Here is an 18037-nt window from a genome sequence, read left to right as displayed (position 1 = left end):
AGCAACACCAAGAGAAACCTATCCATTACTGGATAACTCACCTACTAAAAGCATGAAGTACTCGTCCAATCCATTCTAACAATGAATGGAATAAACACTTTATTTGAATTATCAATTTATTCCAGTTTATATGATTTTGTTTAAAAAGAACATATCTGTGAAAATTTCTTTTATTTCCATTTATTTGTATAACGATCATATTGAGTTATGAGTGACAAATATGGAAAGTCATGATCCTATCTGACATAAATGCGCAATATCTGCTTAATTCAGGAAACAAAGATCAATCAGTACAATGGTCATGACATTCAATTTTGAAGATACTCTTTGCAATTACAAGTGTCTCTTTACCTATAAATAAGACATCAAAAAGTTGAAGAAAATTGACAAATGTACATAGAAAGACAAGAATCATAAATCAAGAAACGAGAGAAAGAATAACTATTGAGAAACACACTAAATCTAAGAGAGTTCATCCTTTGTTGTATACAAAGTATTAGTGAGAGATAATAACCTTATTGTAAATCCACTCTCTGAGTGTTGTAAAGAATCTCTAATTCTATGTCAAACTTTTGTTTTCGAAAGTCAGGAATGACTTAGTGACAAAACAATATTTTGGTGTTCTTAGATTCAGGGGGAGTCTAAGGGTTGTGTCAGGAGGAGTGACCTTGAGAATACTTGTAAGCCAAAAGTGACAGGGAAGAATATTTGTTGTAATCAAGGTTGATTAGCGGAACCCTTTACTGGTTGGTAAAAGAGAACTGAACATAGTTCAGGTTGAGTGAACTAGTGTAAAACAATGTATTTTTACTGCTCTTCATTAGCTTATTAAAGTATTTCATTGTCCATTTTTGCCACACTTTGCACACAAAGTTTTTACTAAAAAAACAAGTTTTACATCTCACTAGATGGCAATCCACCTTTTGTCACTGGCCGAGGATTTTATAGACTTGTTTATTATAACATCTTCCATTTTGAAAAGGTTTTATATTTTGACTAACGCTATTCAACCCCCCCCCCCTCTAGTATGATTTGTTGTATTTCAAATATCATTAATACGAAAATTCCTTCAATTGTGGTTTATGAGGATGATAAGGTGTTGTTTAATGCTTGATGAAGTCTCCAACCTCACTTTCATGATACTTTTGTTTTTTTTTTTCATGTTTGAAGATGTGACTAAATTATAGATAAATGATATTAATATATTAAATAATGCTTCAAATGCCACACCAACAAGGGATGATAGCATAGAGAAGTTTTCTATCCAAAGCAAAAGTTTTCAATAGTTCTGTTTTGTTTTTGTAGTTTAAATGAAACTCATGGCTCTTCCTTGTTGTTTCCGAAGTCTTCTTGTTAATATTTCATTATGCTTTAGAGTATATACTTGTTGATAAGGTAAACCTATAAATGTGTAAAATAGTTCAATGGATGTTCCAAGTTGAAAGAAATTGAGCACTGTGATATGTTATTTGAATTTACTACCTTAAAAAGAAACTATTTTTAGTTTCTTATTGGGTTGCACATTCTTACACATGGCTCAAGTTCAAAGTTGAAAAAGGTTATTGATCAATTTATACCAATACTTGATTTTCTACTTATTATTGTATATATATGGATATTCCAAAATTTCATTAATCTCCCAATGTTAGTTTTCTATTGCTCTTATATTCTTGTTTTGTTTAATGCCTTGACAAAATTATTTTAAATAAGTAAAATTGAGCCTTCCAAACTAACAAAAATATTTGATTTAAAGGTGTATTATATCCTTTCATCTTTTATTTTCTGTTTGACAGGTCCTTGCCTTTAGGGACATAGCTCCAAGAGCTCCTACCCATATTCTAATCACTCCTAAAGTTAGGGATAGGTTAACTGCTCGGTCCAAGGTAGTTGTTAATGCCTTTTTTGTGTTTGTAGGCATATTATGTTGTCTCACATGTTCATTTGAAGATCATTTATATACATGTGCTCAATGTGCACAATAACACTATTTATTAATTATTACATAAAGTAAAAAATATTTTCAAAATTCATGTAAAAATAGCATATGGCATAGGAAAATTCACATTAGTGATAGATTTTCCTTCAGTATTAGCATACCGACAACAAGAAAAGCTTAATTTTTATGATGAAGAAGATTGTGCACCTTTTACCCTCATCTAGTAATACTGCTTTGAAGTTGTTATTTGAGGACTCTATGACTTGTTTTTTTGGGGGGAAATTACTTCACTGAATCCCTAAAAGTTTGTCCTTGCGTGCTAGCTAACACTGCTATTGTCTAGTATATTGTAGTTATGAAGTGGGATGTGTGATTTTGGATCCAAACTTAGCTATGTAGATATGCAGAGTTTAGGTGTGTTGCAGTTGTTTTACATTGCTTTGTAAACTATGTATATTATTGTTTTTTTAAATTATTTATGCTAATTGCTAATGCTAAATCTTTATTGAGACATAGTCTAGTGCTTTACTAACTACTATGATTTATTTTGCTAAGAAATTGGTTCTTGGTAATTATGTAAGGTTTGTATTCATAGAATCTCATTATAAAATCTGGTTTGTCTTGTATTTGAAGTTAGGTTCTTAACTTCTTATATGGATCATTGATACATATGTATTGTTTTTGAAGTCTAAATAGCTTTTAGTGGTGAATCTAGTATTCTAGTTTGACATTCTTTTCCTTGCTTTGCACAAAAGCCAAGCTGTCCTAGTCTTGCATTTATGAAATCCAAGTAATAGGCAGGTTATATACCTCTGAAATCATGATTTTTTTTGGGAAAAGGGTTATTGAGCACCTCTGTGTATGTTGTCTAGCTTGTCTTTATAATTACTTGTTTGTCATTGTTGTCCCAACATATTGTTAGCAAGATGTATTATATCATGAAAATACCATTGAGAATTATTACTTAGTAATACCTTGTTTTGTTTGTGGTAGGTATTTGATATCACTTACCTTTCTTGTACAAGGTTATCTTACTTGTTCTATATTATAATGGTATTACTATCACTATTTTTCTGAGCAATGGAAAAGTCTAATTAATTGCATTGCTTGATCCCTTCTGGTAAATCACATGTGACCTGTTGTTTGATGCAAAGTTAATATTTGTTAACAAATTGAGCTAAGTCAGACTCTATGATCAAGTGATCAAGTTCTTACTACAGTTGGTCCTTGACCAATGACCACCATTAATCATTGAAACAGATCTTGTCAGCTGATCTCCATTATTTGTTCTTGGATCTATTTGAATCATTTTATAATTTTTGTAACGTTACTATTTCCTCCTCAGTTGATATATTTGTTTGTTGATGAGTTAATAGACGCATTAGGACAACATTTAGATGTGATAAAACGGGACAAAATATAATGACACATTTTGAAAATATAATATAACAAAACATAGAGAGTTAAAAAAATGAAACATTTTAGTTATACTAAAACGGGTAGAACCAACGAGAACAAAACAGAAGCATTCCATTCTATTCTACAATCTTAATATATTTTTCTTGTGTGGTGTCTAATTTACATTTTCATGCCTATGGTTAAGCTTCTCTTGAGGAGAGCAAAAGGAAAACAAACTGTATGTGCATGTATTTGAGGATGACAGTCATTATGCACAATTATTCTTAAGAAACTTATTTTTATTTATTTTATTTAAATTGTCAAATCAAACTCAATGTTGAACCTTTCTATATGTCTTAGATCACCACCTATAAGTGTTTACCTTTTGTCTCAATCTATGAAACACCAATACCGACACAGACACCGGACACGACACAGACACAGACACGTGAACATCTGTAATGTCTAAAATATAAAACATAGTACGGGTATCGTGTCGGTGTCAGACACTGACACGGACGCGTGTCGGACACCGAACACGACAAAGAGCTGGAGTGTCTGTATTTCATAGGTCTCAATTATGTATTGTTTACACTTTCCAAGTTGAGGAGAGGCACTGTGAGATTCTAGGTTCTCTTCTATACACCGCTAAGCTGATTACAAAGCAAGAAGGTCTTGATGAAGGCTTTAGGATTGTAAAATTAATGATGGACCAGACGGGGGTAAGTATTCTTCTCCATTTCATTATAGGAACATTGATCAATCCGATTTTATTTAATTTATAGGTTATTGCATTTTTATTGAGGTGAGGATTGGTTTTGGGCAGACCAATCAGTTTACCACATTCACGTGCACCTCATTGGGGGACGACAGATGGCTTGAGCCCCCTTTTAAAAGGTCTCACAGTATGCCAGTGCCAACGTGCAGTAATGCTCTGCCTATGCAATCTATAAATAATGGTTTTAAACGACTAAGTAGTGTCTTCATGTTACAAAATTCATTATGAGTCTCCAATATTTCAAAATAAAATTCATTATCTAAATCTCATGCTGACTACTAATATTTTCTTAAAAAATGAGAATTTTAAAATACTTAAAAAAATTAGAATTATGATATTTGAATTGAAAAATAATTTTTTTACACTCAAATACTCGTTTAAATATTTGATATAAAATATAATATTAAGATAAATTTTATCTAAAAATAATTTAAAATTCAAATTTTATTTTTTATAATTTATTATATTTTTATAATCTTATATATTATATTTTATGAAATTTTAATTTTAATTTATTTTGGTATAAAATTTATATATTATATTTTGCACTTTAAATGAATACTTAGGTGTATAGTAATAATAAAAAACTATCTTTTTTTACTCTAAGAAATATGATTTTAATTGTTTTTCAAGTATTTCTTTTATATAATAAATTTTAAAATATAGGGAGACTCTAAATTAAAAAATAGGATGATGAATTTTGTAATTAAGTCTTTTATTTTTATATTTTTAGTTTTTTTTTCTTAAAAAATGATTGTGGTTAAAATGGCGAAGGTTTTCTTTCGTAAAAATGCATGAAACGTTGCGACTAGGAGAAGCAGCTCGAAATCTCGCTCCTCTCCTTTCTGGGTAATTCACTTTCCTTTGCATGTGTTGTGTTCTTCTGTTCACCACTCTATTCAACGAATCTTTCTCTCGTTCTATTTCTCTTTCTTTCGGTCACTTTCCCATACCCAAAAGTAACATGATTGGCCTTTGTTTTTTCCCATTAAAGAACGTGAATTGGATTCAGATGTAGTCACTCAGATGCTTCTTAGTACTATTATTATACAATTAAATTCCAACCTTTACATCAATAATTAGTACAATAACAATCACTGTACATTATAAAAAGTTAGTATAGTCTTTATTGTATGATGATGAAGCTTTAATTATGATTGAAGAATATAGTTTTGTCCTTATTTATATAACCCAACCCCATTTGATGTTGTTACATTGAATCCTGAGCTCTCTCTTTCGTGTGTTATTCTTCCCTTCTGAATATTCAATTTTTATTCTTTTATTTAAGGTTCGTCCTATCATAACCTAACACCAAAGCCACTCATCAAGTGAAAACATGTCCATGGAAATTGGAAAGATTTCATCTTTATGAACAAAACCCAATATTACTTTCTTATATTGTGTTTCTTCTTTTTAGTTATTATTGCTGTGGGGTAATATCTTATGTTATTACTAACAAACTAGGCTTCTTCTGCAACATTCTGAATCTCTTATATCATTTGGTAGTGGTAGAGTTTGTTTGTTGAGGTGAGAGACTCTGTGAGACTGTTACTTATTCTTTGTTACTTCATTTCAGGATTCAGTTCCTTTGATGCAATGGGAGTGTTTGAGAACTCCACACTCTCTCTGTGGTGTCATAGCAATCAGCACTGCTTGCAATTGGCCAAAGAACATATGGGAAGTGTGAGGGAGACAGCTTCGTTCTTGTTGGGTTTAATCAGTGTCATTGTTTGGGTTGTTGCTGAGATACCTCAAATACTCACAAACTATAGAACAAAGTCTGCTGAGGGTCTCTCTGTCACTTTCTTGATCACATGGATAATTGGGTAACTTGGTTTTTCATTGAAATTTCCTAAGGGCTGCTTGCATTTTTATTATCTAATTCAATCTAGTTGTGTTCTTGTTTGTTGTTTTTTTTTCTGCTGGTCTATTTGAATGTCTGGCATGCTTTGGTACTTAGTATAATTTATTCAAACTTGAGTAGAGTCTGTGATATCTGAGATCTCATTACTAAATGAGATATGTGCAACTAGCATATTCACTCAATGTTTGAACTCATTCTAGGAATATGGATGAAGGGAAGATTATGTTCTAAGAATCTGTTTGGTATCCCCTTAAAAGTGACGTGAGAATTTCAGGAAGAGTTTTTATATACAATTTTTTTATATAAAATCATATCTACTTTCATTTTTAAGGACCCTTACCTCTGACCCCAAGAAGTATCAATTAGGAAGGTGAGGTTGCAGGTTCTTGATTAGTTTGAGTGCTAGTTGATGTTCATTAGAAGAATCAAGAGGTTTAGTTGAAATGGAAAGGGAAGAAAACATCATTAAATATGGTGATTGTCATAACAACAAATTTAAATTTCTATTTATTTTGAGGAGTGATCCATAGCAGATTTTTAATAGTTCAAAGTAGAAAAATGAGTCTGCCTAGCCCGGATACACACACATGCATGTGATGAGACACGTGTATGCCCACACAAGTGAGATTCATGTGCATGTCTAACTTAGCATTAATCATTCAAGTATTCCTTTTTTTCACTGCATCCATATTTTTCTGATGGCATTATATATGATTGAAATTCTTGTTTATATATGTCAATTTTTTTATACAATTTATTTTATACTACAGAGATCTATTCAACCTCTCTGGATGCCTGCTGGAACCTGCAACTGTGAGTGTTCTCTTTTCTTGTGTCTTAAAAATTTATGTTTCTGGTCTTTTTGGAGCAATCTTTAAAGTTTGCCATTACATTCTCCCATTATCAACATTCATGACATTTTCATAAAAGAAATATATTATATAATATAAAAAGTCACACTACTGTTGAACAACAACCAAGGAAAAATGCAAGGGTTGGACAATGTATTATCCAATTAGCCCATTTTGTTTCCAAATAATTAGTTTGCAAAAGAGAACTATTTTCATTCTGCTCTCTCAAAAGGCTTTAGTTGGGAAAGTTCCTATGTTCTCTGAGAGTTATACTTTCAACAGTTCAGATTTGATATAAATTTTACTATATGATATTTTAAATTTAATCCAATGGTATGAATAGGTATGCTATTCACATGTAATGGTTTTAGAGGACAGTGCGTAGTGCTCTTAGTGTACATTAAATAATTTCTCCTTTTGTTGGGAGCATCATCAGCATTTGTTTTCTCATTTTCTAAATGATATTTGTGTTGAACTTGTTGTGAATCCAATGCCCATACATAATTGATGATCCTTAAATCAGTAAGGGTATACTAAGTGCGTTTTATTTCTTATTTATGCAGCTTCCTACTCAATTATACATGGCAATGGTGAGGACTCTAGCCGAAGATTGAGGGGTTTTAATACCTATGAAATCATTCTTTCATTTGACCTTCCCAGCCTCAGCTAGTGGATGTGACATTTTCCTTGGTGTATTAACATGCAGCTCTATACCATTATAACAATTGCACTTGGTGCACAAACCATTTACTATGGACACATATATCCTCAACTAAAATACAAGAGGCAGCTCAAGGTGTGAATCCCTAAACTTTATATCTGCTGATTATAGTTGCTTTTTCAAAATTGGAAAAAGTATATCTTCCCTCTTCATTCAATTAGAAATGAGTTCTTGAGGAATGTGAATATATGTAGAGAGCAAACTGAAGAATAATTATATAAATATTTTTTTTCGTGTGAAATAAAGCTAAACCTCAAATGATAGATGCTTGGAAAATACTGTTTCCAATGTGTTTGATGTATAGCCTAGATTCCCGTTTAAATGGGAATCAAAATGAAAGCTCAAGTTCAATATAAAACAATCTGTAGGAAGTTGGACTGAGAGAGATAGACTAACTAATAATGGACCTTAAATGAACAGAGTCAGCATTTGTATGTATATGTGGGGGTCAGAGTAGCATACTGTATGAGGAATAAGCTGTTGAGATTAATTTTATTAAATGTGTCTTGTCAGCCCCCTTACTGTATGCACTGATCATTTTACAGAAATTTTTGGTTTTACACCAACTCAACTATGTGAGCAGATTATAATCATTTGACTGTGTTTTATCCCCAAGAAGAAAGATTTAACTAGCTATTTTGTATGAAGTATCTTGGAAGTTATTTGCATACTGCTGATAATCCATTTCATTTAAATGATTAGATCATACACAAAGAAAAAAGTTTTGCCATGTTAATCTAATTCTATTAGAAAGATGGTTTATATACATGCCGAGAATTTTGCAGGCTTTTTTTCTTTGTCTTTTGGGACTATATGCAGTATGTTCATATTAGGTGGTAGAGAAAAGGATCAAAGTACTTTATATCATAATTGCAATTATTTTCTAAAAGTTAGTGAGAAACTCAGACAAGTTTAGATACTTATCATTTTGATTTGTAATCTAACCTTCCAAGCATGAACAGATTGAGACATTCACAAAAGTTGGACACGTGGAAAAAGCCAGTGATGCTGAACAGAGTATTCAAGTTGACGGTTCAAATAGAAGCACCGATCTGAGTTCTCCTATTCCTCTTCCAGCACGTCCTCAAAGAATTTCTACTGGAAGAGAATTATTCTACCAGTAATTAATCTTTCTTGTAAAAATCTGTTTAAAATGCAATCTTGTGCTCTAGTTTCTTTGTCAACCTTAATCTCCTGATGTGATCAGTTTAAAGAAATATATCTGATTCCCTTAAACTTGGGCTGTATATGATTGAAAAGCTCCAGACATTTCATCAAAGAGTTGTAAGTTTAACATTCAAATATCTGGTTCCAACATGTTATTAACTACTATGAGCTCTAAATTTCTTTTTGTTGAATGTTTTATTATTTTTCCTTTTGAAAACTTTCCTGAACAAAATGCTGAAGATTCACTAATATTTGTCTTCTTTCTCTTGGGCTTGCTGCATGTGCATGATTTCTTTCATGTTAATATTAGGAGAATAAGCACAATTTTAGTCGCAGAGAGTTCTAGTTGGCTTTTCTTTCTCAAGCAGAGAAAGTTCTAATTTGTAATCTAGTATACTCTTTCTACTTTGAATTCATTAGGTCAGCAAGATATTTGTCAAAGAGTAATACTCCAACAGCGGGATCCATCTTAGCACAGAAACCTCCTACTTTAGATTCTATACAAGAGAGCTTGCTTGGTTCAACCATTGCAACACAATCTGCACCAGCTTTAAAGATGAAGAATACTCTTTGTTTGGTAAGCATTCTTATTCTTCTAGTAGTCTTGTACATAACTTTGAGAGTGCCATCATTGAAATCTAAATGCATCTAATCTTTGTTCAGGTTTCAACATTAACTTTTCTTGGTGCTATCAATCTACTTCAACCACTAGATGAAAGAATTAATTCTATGGCCTCAAACCCAAGACAACAATTTGTGATTTATGTTGGACGAAAGCTTTTTCAGGTAATACAAGTCGCAAGTTTGTTAACTATTTGATCATCCCTGTTTGGATATCTACCTGATTGTTTATAATTTAGTTAGTGTATCCTATAGGAATAGGAATAACCTGAAAATCAAATAAAATTTAATGTGTTACTTTCATGATTTGAAACTTTTTGGTTATTGCTAGCCAATGTTAGGTGAATGCTGACATATTAGTTGCTTATGGGTGAGGGAGAGTAACAATATTTCTTAATGACTAAAGATTCAGTTTAAGTAGTGTTTAAGGTATTATTTGAAATTTTTATGTATGTTAAAAGGAAAAACAAAAGGATGAAATTTTCTTTTCCCCATTTGTCATCAACTCTTACAGCAATTGCAGGTTAGTGATGATCAGCTGCCAAAAACTGATGTTTCTGGAAGCATAGGGACCTTCTTTGGTTGGGCAATGACATTTATATATTTGGGTGGAAGACTGCCTCAAATTTGTTTAAATGTGAGTTATATAATTATATTTCTGTAGCTTAGGTTAGCATTCAACAGATAAAAATTGTGTTGCATGAGATAAGATTTTTTATGTTTTACTGGTAAGCGACAGTAGTCATTCATTCCATCACTTGTAAAGGCTGCTTATGGATGGTAAACTTTGAAAAGTAAGCCATAGAGAATAATGGATGAATACAGAATACTCCACATATGAATATAATAGACAGAGACAAGATAAAAATATTATTTTGGTATTTTCCATGAGAAAATGCTCTGTAATATATTTAGAAAATTCAAAATTATCTAATTTCTATTAGATCGTACACTTTAAGATGTTTTGTTTCATCTTGTTAAGCTGATTGTTTATATTGATACATAATTCTCATCAATTTTGCAGATCAGAAGAGGTCATGTTGAGGTTAGGGACTCTAACTATTAAATCTGTGATCCTTTATGCATTTTGTCTTGTTTATCATTTAGCAACTGTAAAATTTGGGATAGGAGTACTGAAGATAAGTCTCCTCCCTTCACCGTATAACTCTTATGAGAGCAGTAAACGAAATATGTTTCTAGTTGCATGAAGTAGTGTCAGTTATCTCACAGGATGGAGTTTATAGTTGGTTTTTACAATTTGTAGGGACTCAATCCTTTGATGTTCCTGTTTGCTGTAATTGGGAATGCCACTTATGTAGCGAGGTATCCTACCAGTTTATATTATCTTCTCTATTTTAAGTCTCAGCACCAAAGTGACTTTTGCCAACTGAAATTAGTGACGGTATGAAATTATCACAGTATATTCAATGAACGTTTAGTTTTCCTTTTGATGCAGTATACTTGTGATCAGCTTGGATTGGTCAAAAATCAGACCGAATTTGCCATGGCTAGTAGATGCTGGAGGGTGTGTCCTTCTTGATTTTTTTGTATCCTTTTTTATATATTTTTTTTCTCTACCAAATTATTCTTGTTAGAGAGAAATGGATTCTTGGTGGTGAAAGTTATATATGTAGGGTAACAAAGATAACCTTAGAATTTAGCTCATTAAAGTTATGTATATGGATTATCCAACACCTCTTATACCAGAATGTATATTTCCACCCTTTTCATTTGAATTATTAAGAATTCAGGTTATAGATACTAAGAAAACAACCTAAGCACACAAGAGTTAAGGACCAATTTAAAATAAGAAAAAAAAATTACTTATGCAATAGTATTTAATTTTAAAAGAATTTAAGGTAAAATGGAAGGCCATAAGTGTACATGAGATTCATATTGAGCCATGTACAGAGTTTGCAGGCAGAAAATTTTTGTCTACCTTAATATCTGTGATAGATTTTAATGCAGTTTATATATTTTCGCTGTTGGACCTCCCAAGCCCTGTAGAGCAATTACAAGCATCAATTGTTGCCTATTGAGGAAGAAACAAGGATATTCAGGTCTCTCTCTCACTCTCTGACTCTGTATGTGAGCAAGCATGTATGTGTTAGATATTAATTAGAAAAATAATAATAACAAGTTTTATGAGCCTTAAATTGTGGAAGATGAAAGTTGTAAGGTTGTAAGTTACAAAGTCTTGAATAAGCAATTATGTGAGCACTTAGTATTCTTGAATAAGCAAATTATGTGAGTGGTCACTCTATTTTAGTATAAATAGGGGATCATACTCTTGTATTTAGTGTGCCAAATGAAATAAAATCTTCTTTTTTCAACAAAGTGGTATCAGAGCTTGAGTTCTAGAGTGTTGAGAGAGAAACACTTTGTGAGTTGAGAGATGGCAAGCAATGGCTTGAGTATGTTTCAATTTCCTCGTCTTACCAAAGAGAATTATGATAATTGGTGTCGTCGCATGAAAGCCTTGTTAGGTTCTCAAGATGCATGGGAGATTGTAGAGAAAGGTTATACCCAACCTCAAAATGAGGCTATTTTGTCACCAAATGAGAAGGAGACTTTGTTGAAGTCGAAGAAGAAGGATCAACAAGCACTTACTTTCATTCATCAAGGTTTGGATGAAGCTATGTTCGAGTTGGTGTCAAATGCAACCACATCCAAAGAAGCATGGGAGATTTTGAAAACCTCCCTTGAAGGTGTTGATAAGGTAAAAAAGGTGCGCCTACAAACTCTACGTAGAGAGTTTGAATCATTGCATATGAAGGAATCCGAATCTATCTCAGATTTTGGCAATAAGGTGTTGGCTATTGTGAACCAAATGAAGCGTTATGGAGAAAATATGGAAGATGTTCGTGTGGTGGAAAAGATCCTTCGCTCCTTAATCACTAAATTTGATTATGTGGTTTGTGCTATTGAAGAGTCTAAGGATTTAGACTCAATGACCGTAGACCAATTGATAGGTTCTCTTCAAGCCTATGAAGAAAGGTTCAATAGAAGACATGATGAGCCATTGGAGCAAGTCCTCAAAGCCAAAGCTTCTTTGAAAGAAAATGGAGGAGAAAGTAGTCAAAAAACACGTGGACGTGGAAGAGGACGTGGTTGTGGACGTGGTCATGGCCAAGGAAGAGGAGGAAGAGGAGATCGTGATAATTTTGACAATAATGAATGGAGGAGCCATCAATCCACTAGAAGTCGTGGAAGAGGAAGAGGAAGAGGTAGAAATAATTATGAAAAAGCATATGAAAGGAGGTATGATAAATCTAATGTTGAATGTTTTAATTGTCATAAATATGGCCATTACTCTTGGGAGTGTAGAACAAATGTTGAAGAGAAGGTCAATCTTGTTGGTGATAAAGAAGATAAAGAAGTTGAAGAGTCAACACTACTACTATCACTTAATAATGGTGAGAAGGAAGACAAATGCTTATGGTATCTTGACAATGGAGCAAACAATCACATGTGTGGATGCAAAGAGAAATTTGTGGAACTTGATGAGAAGGTGAAAGGAAATGTTTCTTTTGGAGATTCTTCCAAGGTGCAAATCCAAGGAAAAGGTACCATTTTAATTTCTTTAAAAGATGGTGCTCACAAATTAATCATGGATGTTTACTATGTTCCTAAACTAAAAAGCAATATTTTGAGTTTGGGACAACTTGTTGAAAAGGGGTATGAAATCTATATGAAAGATTGTTGTTTATGGCTTCGAGATCAAAATTCTAATTTGATTGCCAAGGTGTTTATGTCAAGAAATAGAATGTTCACTTTGAACATTAAAACCAATGAAGCAAAATGTTTGAAGGCTAGCATAAAAGATGAATCATGGTGTTGGCATATGAGATTTGGGCACTTGAATTTTGGAGCACTAAAATCCTTAGGAGAGGAGAAGATGGTGAAAGGGATGCCTCAAATCAACCATCCTAATCAATTGTGTGAAGCATGTCTCCTTGGAAAGCATGCAAGAAGGAGTTTTCCAAAAGAAGCTAAGAGCAAAGGAGCCTCTCCAACTTGTTTACACCGATGTGTGTGGCCCAATCAATCCTCCTTCATGCGGTAACAATAAATATTTCTTGCTTTTTATTGATGATTATAGTAGAAAGACTTGGGTTTATTTTCTAAAGCAAAAATCTGAGGCATTTGTAGCTTTTAAAAATTTTAAAGCTCTTGTGGAAAAGGAGACTGGTTATGTAATCAAAGCTCTAAGATCCGATAGAGGTGGCGAATTCACATCAAAAGAATTTAATGAATTTTGTGAAAAATATGGGATTCGTCGCCCTCTAACGGTTCCTAGATCTCCACAACAAAATGGGGTAGCGGAGAGAAAAAATAGAACTATTCTTAATATGACTAGATGTATGTTGAAGGCTAAAAATATGTCAAAGGAATTTTGGGCCGAAGCTGTTGCATGTGCCGTTTATTTGTCCAATCGCTCCCCAACAAAGAATGTCAAAGATCAAACACCACAAGAAGCATGGAGTGGAGTGAAGCCAAGAGTTGATCACTTGAGAGTATTTGGGAGCATTGCATATGCTCATGTACCCGACCAAGGAAGATTCAAGCTTGATGATCGGAGTGAGAAACATGTGTTCATTGGCTATGATGCAAGCTCAAAAGGCTACAAATTGTACAATCCAAACAATGAAAAGACAATTGTGAGCCGAGATGTCGAGTTCTATGAAGAAGGCACATGGAATTGGGAGGAGAAAGAAGACACTTATGATTTTTTCCCGTACTTTGAAGAAATAGATGAAGAAGCCTTGACTCCAAATGATTCAACTCCAGCACTTTCACCAACTCCTTCAACCAATGAAGCCTCATCATCTTCCGAAGGGAGTTCAAGTGAAAGGCCAAGAAGAATGAGAAATATTCAAGAATTATATGATGAAACTGAAGTTATAAATGATTTGTTTTGTCTTTTTGTTGACAATGAACCCTTAAACTTTGATGAAGCAATGAAAGACAAAAGGTGGAGACAAGCCATGGAAGAAGAAATCAAAGCCATTGAGAAGAACAACACTTGGGAGTTATCAAGCCTTCCCAAAGGTCATGAAGCAATTGGAGTCAAATGGGTGTTCAAAATCAAGAAGAATGCAAAAGGAGAGGTTGAGAGACACAAAGCAAGACTTGTAGCTAAAGGTTATAAGCAACAATATGGAGTTGATTATGGTGAAGTGTTTGCACCGGTTGCCCGCATGGAAACCATTCGTCTTCTTATTTCCTTGGCAGCTCAAATGAAGTGGAGAATTTTTCAGCTTGATGTAAAATCGGCATTTCTAAATGGCTATCTTGAAGAAGATGTCTATGTTGAACAACCAATGAGTTTTGTCATCGAAGGTCAAGAAGGAAAAGTCTTGAAATTGAACAAGGCATTGTATGGTCTAAAGCAAGCACCGAGAGCATGGAATACTCGCATTGACAAGTACTTCCAAGACAATGGGTTTGTTCGTTGTCAAAATGAGTATGCTCTTTATGTTAAAACTTTTAATAATGGTGATGTCTTATTTATTTGTCTTTATGTGGATGACCTTATCTTTACCGGCAATAACCCAAATTTGTTTGAAGACTTCAAGGAGTCCATGTCTCGTGAATTTGATATGACAGATATGGGACTCATGTCATATTACTTAGGAATGGAAGTGAAGCAAACGGAGAATGGTATCTTTGTCTCACAAGAAAAGTACACAAAAGAAGTGTTGAAGAAATTTAATATGCTTGATTGCAATCCCGTGAACACACCTATGGAAGGTGGCTTGAAGTTATCAAAGTTTGATGAAGGAGAGAAGGTAGACTCCACGATCTTCAAGAGTTTTGTGGGGAGTTTAAGGTATCTAACCAATACAAGGCCCGATATTCTATATGCGGTGGGAGTTGTGTGTCGCTTTACGGAGGCTCCTACCTCTCATCTAAAAGCCGCAAAAAGAATTCTTCGTTATTTGAAAGGTACAATTGATTTTGGATTGTTTTATTCTCCCTCCAATAACTATAAGCTCGTGGGATTTTGTGATAGTGATTTTGCCGGAGATGTTGATGATAGAAAAAGTATTACCGGATTTGTATTTTTTATGGGTGATTGTGTATTTACATGGAGTTCTAAGAAGCAAGGCATTGTGACACTTTCTACTTGTGAAGCCGAGTATGTAGCTACAACTTCTTGCACATGTCATGCCATTTGGCTAAGAAGATTGTTGGAGGAACTTCAGTTGTTGCAAAAGGAAAGCACAAAGATCTATGTTGATAATAGATCTGCACAAGAGCTTGCCAAGAATCCGGTGTTCCATGAACGAAGTAAGCATATAGATACAAGGTATCATTTCATTAGAGAGTGCATTACAAAGAAAGAAGTACTCATGTGAAAACTCAAAACTCAAGATCAAGTTGCGGATATTTTTACCAAACCTCTCAAATTTGAAGATTTTCGAAGATTGCGAGCAAGACTTGGTGTGCAGAAGAATTTTCCAATTAAGGGAGGATGTTAGATATTAATTAGAAAAATAATAATAACAAGTTTTATGAGCCTTAAATTATGGAAGATGAAAGTTGTAAGGTTGTAAGTTACAAAGTCTTGAATAAGCAATTATGTGAGCATTTAGTATTCTTGAATAAGCAAATTATGTGAGTGGTCACTCTATTTTAGTATAAATAGGGGATCATACTCTTGTATTTTGTGTGCCAAATGAAATAAAATCTTCTTCTTCTTCCAACAGTATGTGTGGCATTTGGTATCTGTTTGTGCACACTGTGTATTTGTACTGGGTAGAGGCTGGCCGGCTGCCAAATAATGGTTCAAATAAACTAATGAAAAAGAGAAAGTGCTAATAGTTTTATATATTTAAGGTGGTCTTGTATTAATATTGTTAACTAGAAAAACAAGAAAGAAAAGACCCATCTAAATTGGAAAAACACGATAGAGCTTGAAACATGGAAGTTTTTTTTATGGTAGTTTACAACTGGATCAAAGTTGTATTCCTCTGGAACTTTGATTGTGAAGAAGAGTCATTGGAAATGTGCTGCATTATTTGGGAGTTAGGTATGTAAGGAAATAAGGTTATTTGTGTATTAGCAAGGAAATGACAAGTATAGGAGTTTCAGATATGAAAAAAGAAAAAGAAAAAATCAGGGATGAAGTCATAAATCAGAAAATTTTCTGTTTGTCTTCATCACATGCTGGACAGCATGAACATGCACAGTTTGGGCAAAGTGCCATCGATGGTTGATATTGATCAGAAGAGTGTATTGCTAGCTTTTCTCTTATACACACATTCAAGTCCATTTATGCCCATTGTGCAATCATGCTCACCTTAACAATGTTGTCAACCATGATTAAGTTTAATTTTAGTTGACCATAAATGTTTTGTGATTTTTTCCAGCTTCAAATCAGAGTTGGATTATTTCATGAAGAAGATATAAATGTTCATTGCAGTCTTGCAACCTCCACCAAGTTGACCTAGAAATGTGACCACGAAGCTGAATTGGTATAATCATTGGCCTGGTGACCAGAAAAGGAAAAGAAAGCGATTCTGTTTATTTGATAGGCCAACAATTTTGAATACCTTTTCTATTTGCTGTTAATTTTTATCCATGAGAATTTTGGCCAGACATTATTAGAACCATTTCATTTTTACTTGAGGTGCCCTTTATAAAGACATTTTACACACTAAGTTTCCTATCAATCTTCAATCAGAATTCAGAACTTGTGCATTTTGTTTACCTAAATCAATAGATATCCAACGGAAATGATGAAAAATGTTTTATTTATGAACTTTGCTCCTATATTCAAATGTTCTTTTACCAACATTTTGGTGAATGTGGAGCTTATCTTCATAGTTAGTATTCATGGTCATCAATTAGACATCCTCCGTATTCACCATTATGTTCTGCTCCGGTCTTCACTCAGTCTCAGGGTTAACTAAAGTTTCCGTCTAGGTGCAGTATCATAAAATGTTTTTGGTGATGTTGCCTAATTAAAATTAAAATTTTGTCCTAATAATTTGCAAAATGAAGTCAGCATTGAAGGTCAACACAGGATATTGAGGTGAAATTTGAATTTTAAATGGAAAATAACAATAAAGTTACTGATGAAAATACATCTAAATTTTTTCTTTTGCCTTAAAAACTATTAGATAGTATATTAGTGAGTCTTGAGATTTGCAGAAGGAAGATTTTTAAAAATTAGCCTATAGAAAAGTTTTTAAATATTTTCCTCTTAAAAATTTACCTTTTTAGAGATTTTGTAAAATTATTTTACCCAAATTGTCCTTTTAAAAAGAGGGAAAACTCATAATAAATTGAATAAAATATACTTAATATTTTGTTTATCGCATAAGTATTTTTAAACTAAAGTGAAAATTTGAAAATTAGCTAAGTCATGAGAGTATACTGTAATTAATATATATATACATTTTTTTTAGTTCTTACAAAGGTTGTCTAAACTGTTATAAAAAATAAAAATAAAAAAGGTTGTTTAAACCTAGCATATGAAGAGAGGTATGCTAAATTATAAGCAAAATAGGCAGAAATGATAAAAAAATGTTCTGATTATAATCAATTATAAAGATAATCCATATATACATATAATCAATTATAACATATATTTGATTATTAAAATAATTTAATTTTCGCAGTTGTTCCAGACACATCCAAACTCCTCTCCTCAGCCCGTTTCAAGATTACATAAATACACGAATACATATTT

The 18037-nt window shown here is 33.0% G+C and overlaps 2 protein-coding genes and 1 pseudogene across 7 annotated transcripts; all 3 read left to right on the top strand.

The window, feature by feature from the left end:
• Nucleotides 1-1027: 1027 nt before the first annotated feature.
• LOC114405206 lies at nucleotides 1028-4216 on the top strand (annotated as a pseudogene).
• A 683-nt stretch (nucleotides 4217-4899) lies between these two features.
• Nucleotides 4900-17104, top strand: LOC114406569 (probable vacuolar amino acid transporter YPQ1). Of its 6 annotated transcripts, none has more exons than XM_028369313.1 (14): nucleotides 4900-4961; nucleotides 5689-5938; nucleotides 6747-6789; nucleotides 7391-7417; nucleotides 7534-7623; nucleotides 8511-8668; nucleotides 9136-9292; nucleotides 9379-9501; nucleotides 9851-9973; nucleotides 10361-10381; nucleotides 10601-10659; nucleotides 10793-10883; nucleotides 11293-11396; nucleotides 16766-17104. In XM_028369313.1, exons 2-13 carry the CDS (start codon nucleotides 5709-5711, stop codon nucleotides 11341-11343), a joined length of 1173 nt encoding a protein of 390 aa, XP_028225114.1. In that variant the 5' UTR covers nucleotides 4900-4961; nucleotides 5689-5708; the 3' UTR covers nucleotides 11344-11396; nucleotides 16766-17104. The 6 variants fall into 6 exon arrangements, with proteins under 6 accessions (XP_028225114.1, XP_028225110.1, XP_028225115.1 ...); XM_028369309.1 differs by having other exon boundaries at nucleotides 16713-17104; XM_028369314.1 differs by having other exon boundaries at nucleotides 9860-9973; nucleotides 16713-17100.
• LOC114405205 lies at nucleotides 11732-13101 on the top strand. Its single transcript, XM_028367835.1, has 2 exons — nucleotides 11732-12902; nucleotides 13082-13101. The coding sequence occupies exons 1-2, from the start codon at nucleotides 11732-11734 to the stop codon at nucleotides 13099-13101; spliced, it is 1191 nt and encodes a 396-aa protein (XP_028223636.1).
• Nucleotides 17105-18037: the final 933 nt, after the last annotated feature.

The sequence above is a fragment of the Glycine soja genome, chromosome 3, assembly GCF_004193775.1.
Source record: "Glycine soja cultivar W05 chromosome 3, ASM419377v2, whole genome shotgun sequence".
Taxonomy (NCBI): domain Eukaryota; kingdom Viridiplantae; phylum Streptophyta; class Magnoliopsida; order Fabales; family Fabaceae; genus Glycine; species Glycine soja.
The sequence above is the reverse complement of the archived record's forward strand: the minus strand, read 5'-3'. Positions and strand labels throughout refer to the sequence as shown.

Bases quoted from the DNA above. Each gene is read 5' to 3' on its own strand.
- LOC114405205 (XM_028367835.1), top strand. From the start codon at position 11,732: ATGGCAAGCAATGGCTTGAGTATGTTTCAATTTCCTCGTCTTACCAAA. The intron at 12,903-13,081 runs GTACCATTTTAA...TTGATTGCCAAG, and splicing joins GGTGCAAATCCAAGGAAAAG to GTGTTTATGTCAAGAAATAG.
- LOC114406569 (XM_028369313.1), top strand. From the start codon at position 5,709: ATGGGAGTGTTTGAGAACTCCACACTCTCTCTGTGGTGTCATAGCAAT. The intron at 9,293-9,378 runs GTAAGCATTCTT...ATCTTTGTTCAG, and splicing joins TGAAGAATACTCTTTGTTTG to GTTTCAACATTAACTTTTCT. The intron at 9,974-10,360 runs GTGAGTTATATA...TCAATTTTGCAG, and splicing joins TGCCTCAAATTTGTTTAAAT to ATCAGAAGAGGTCATGTTGA.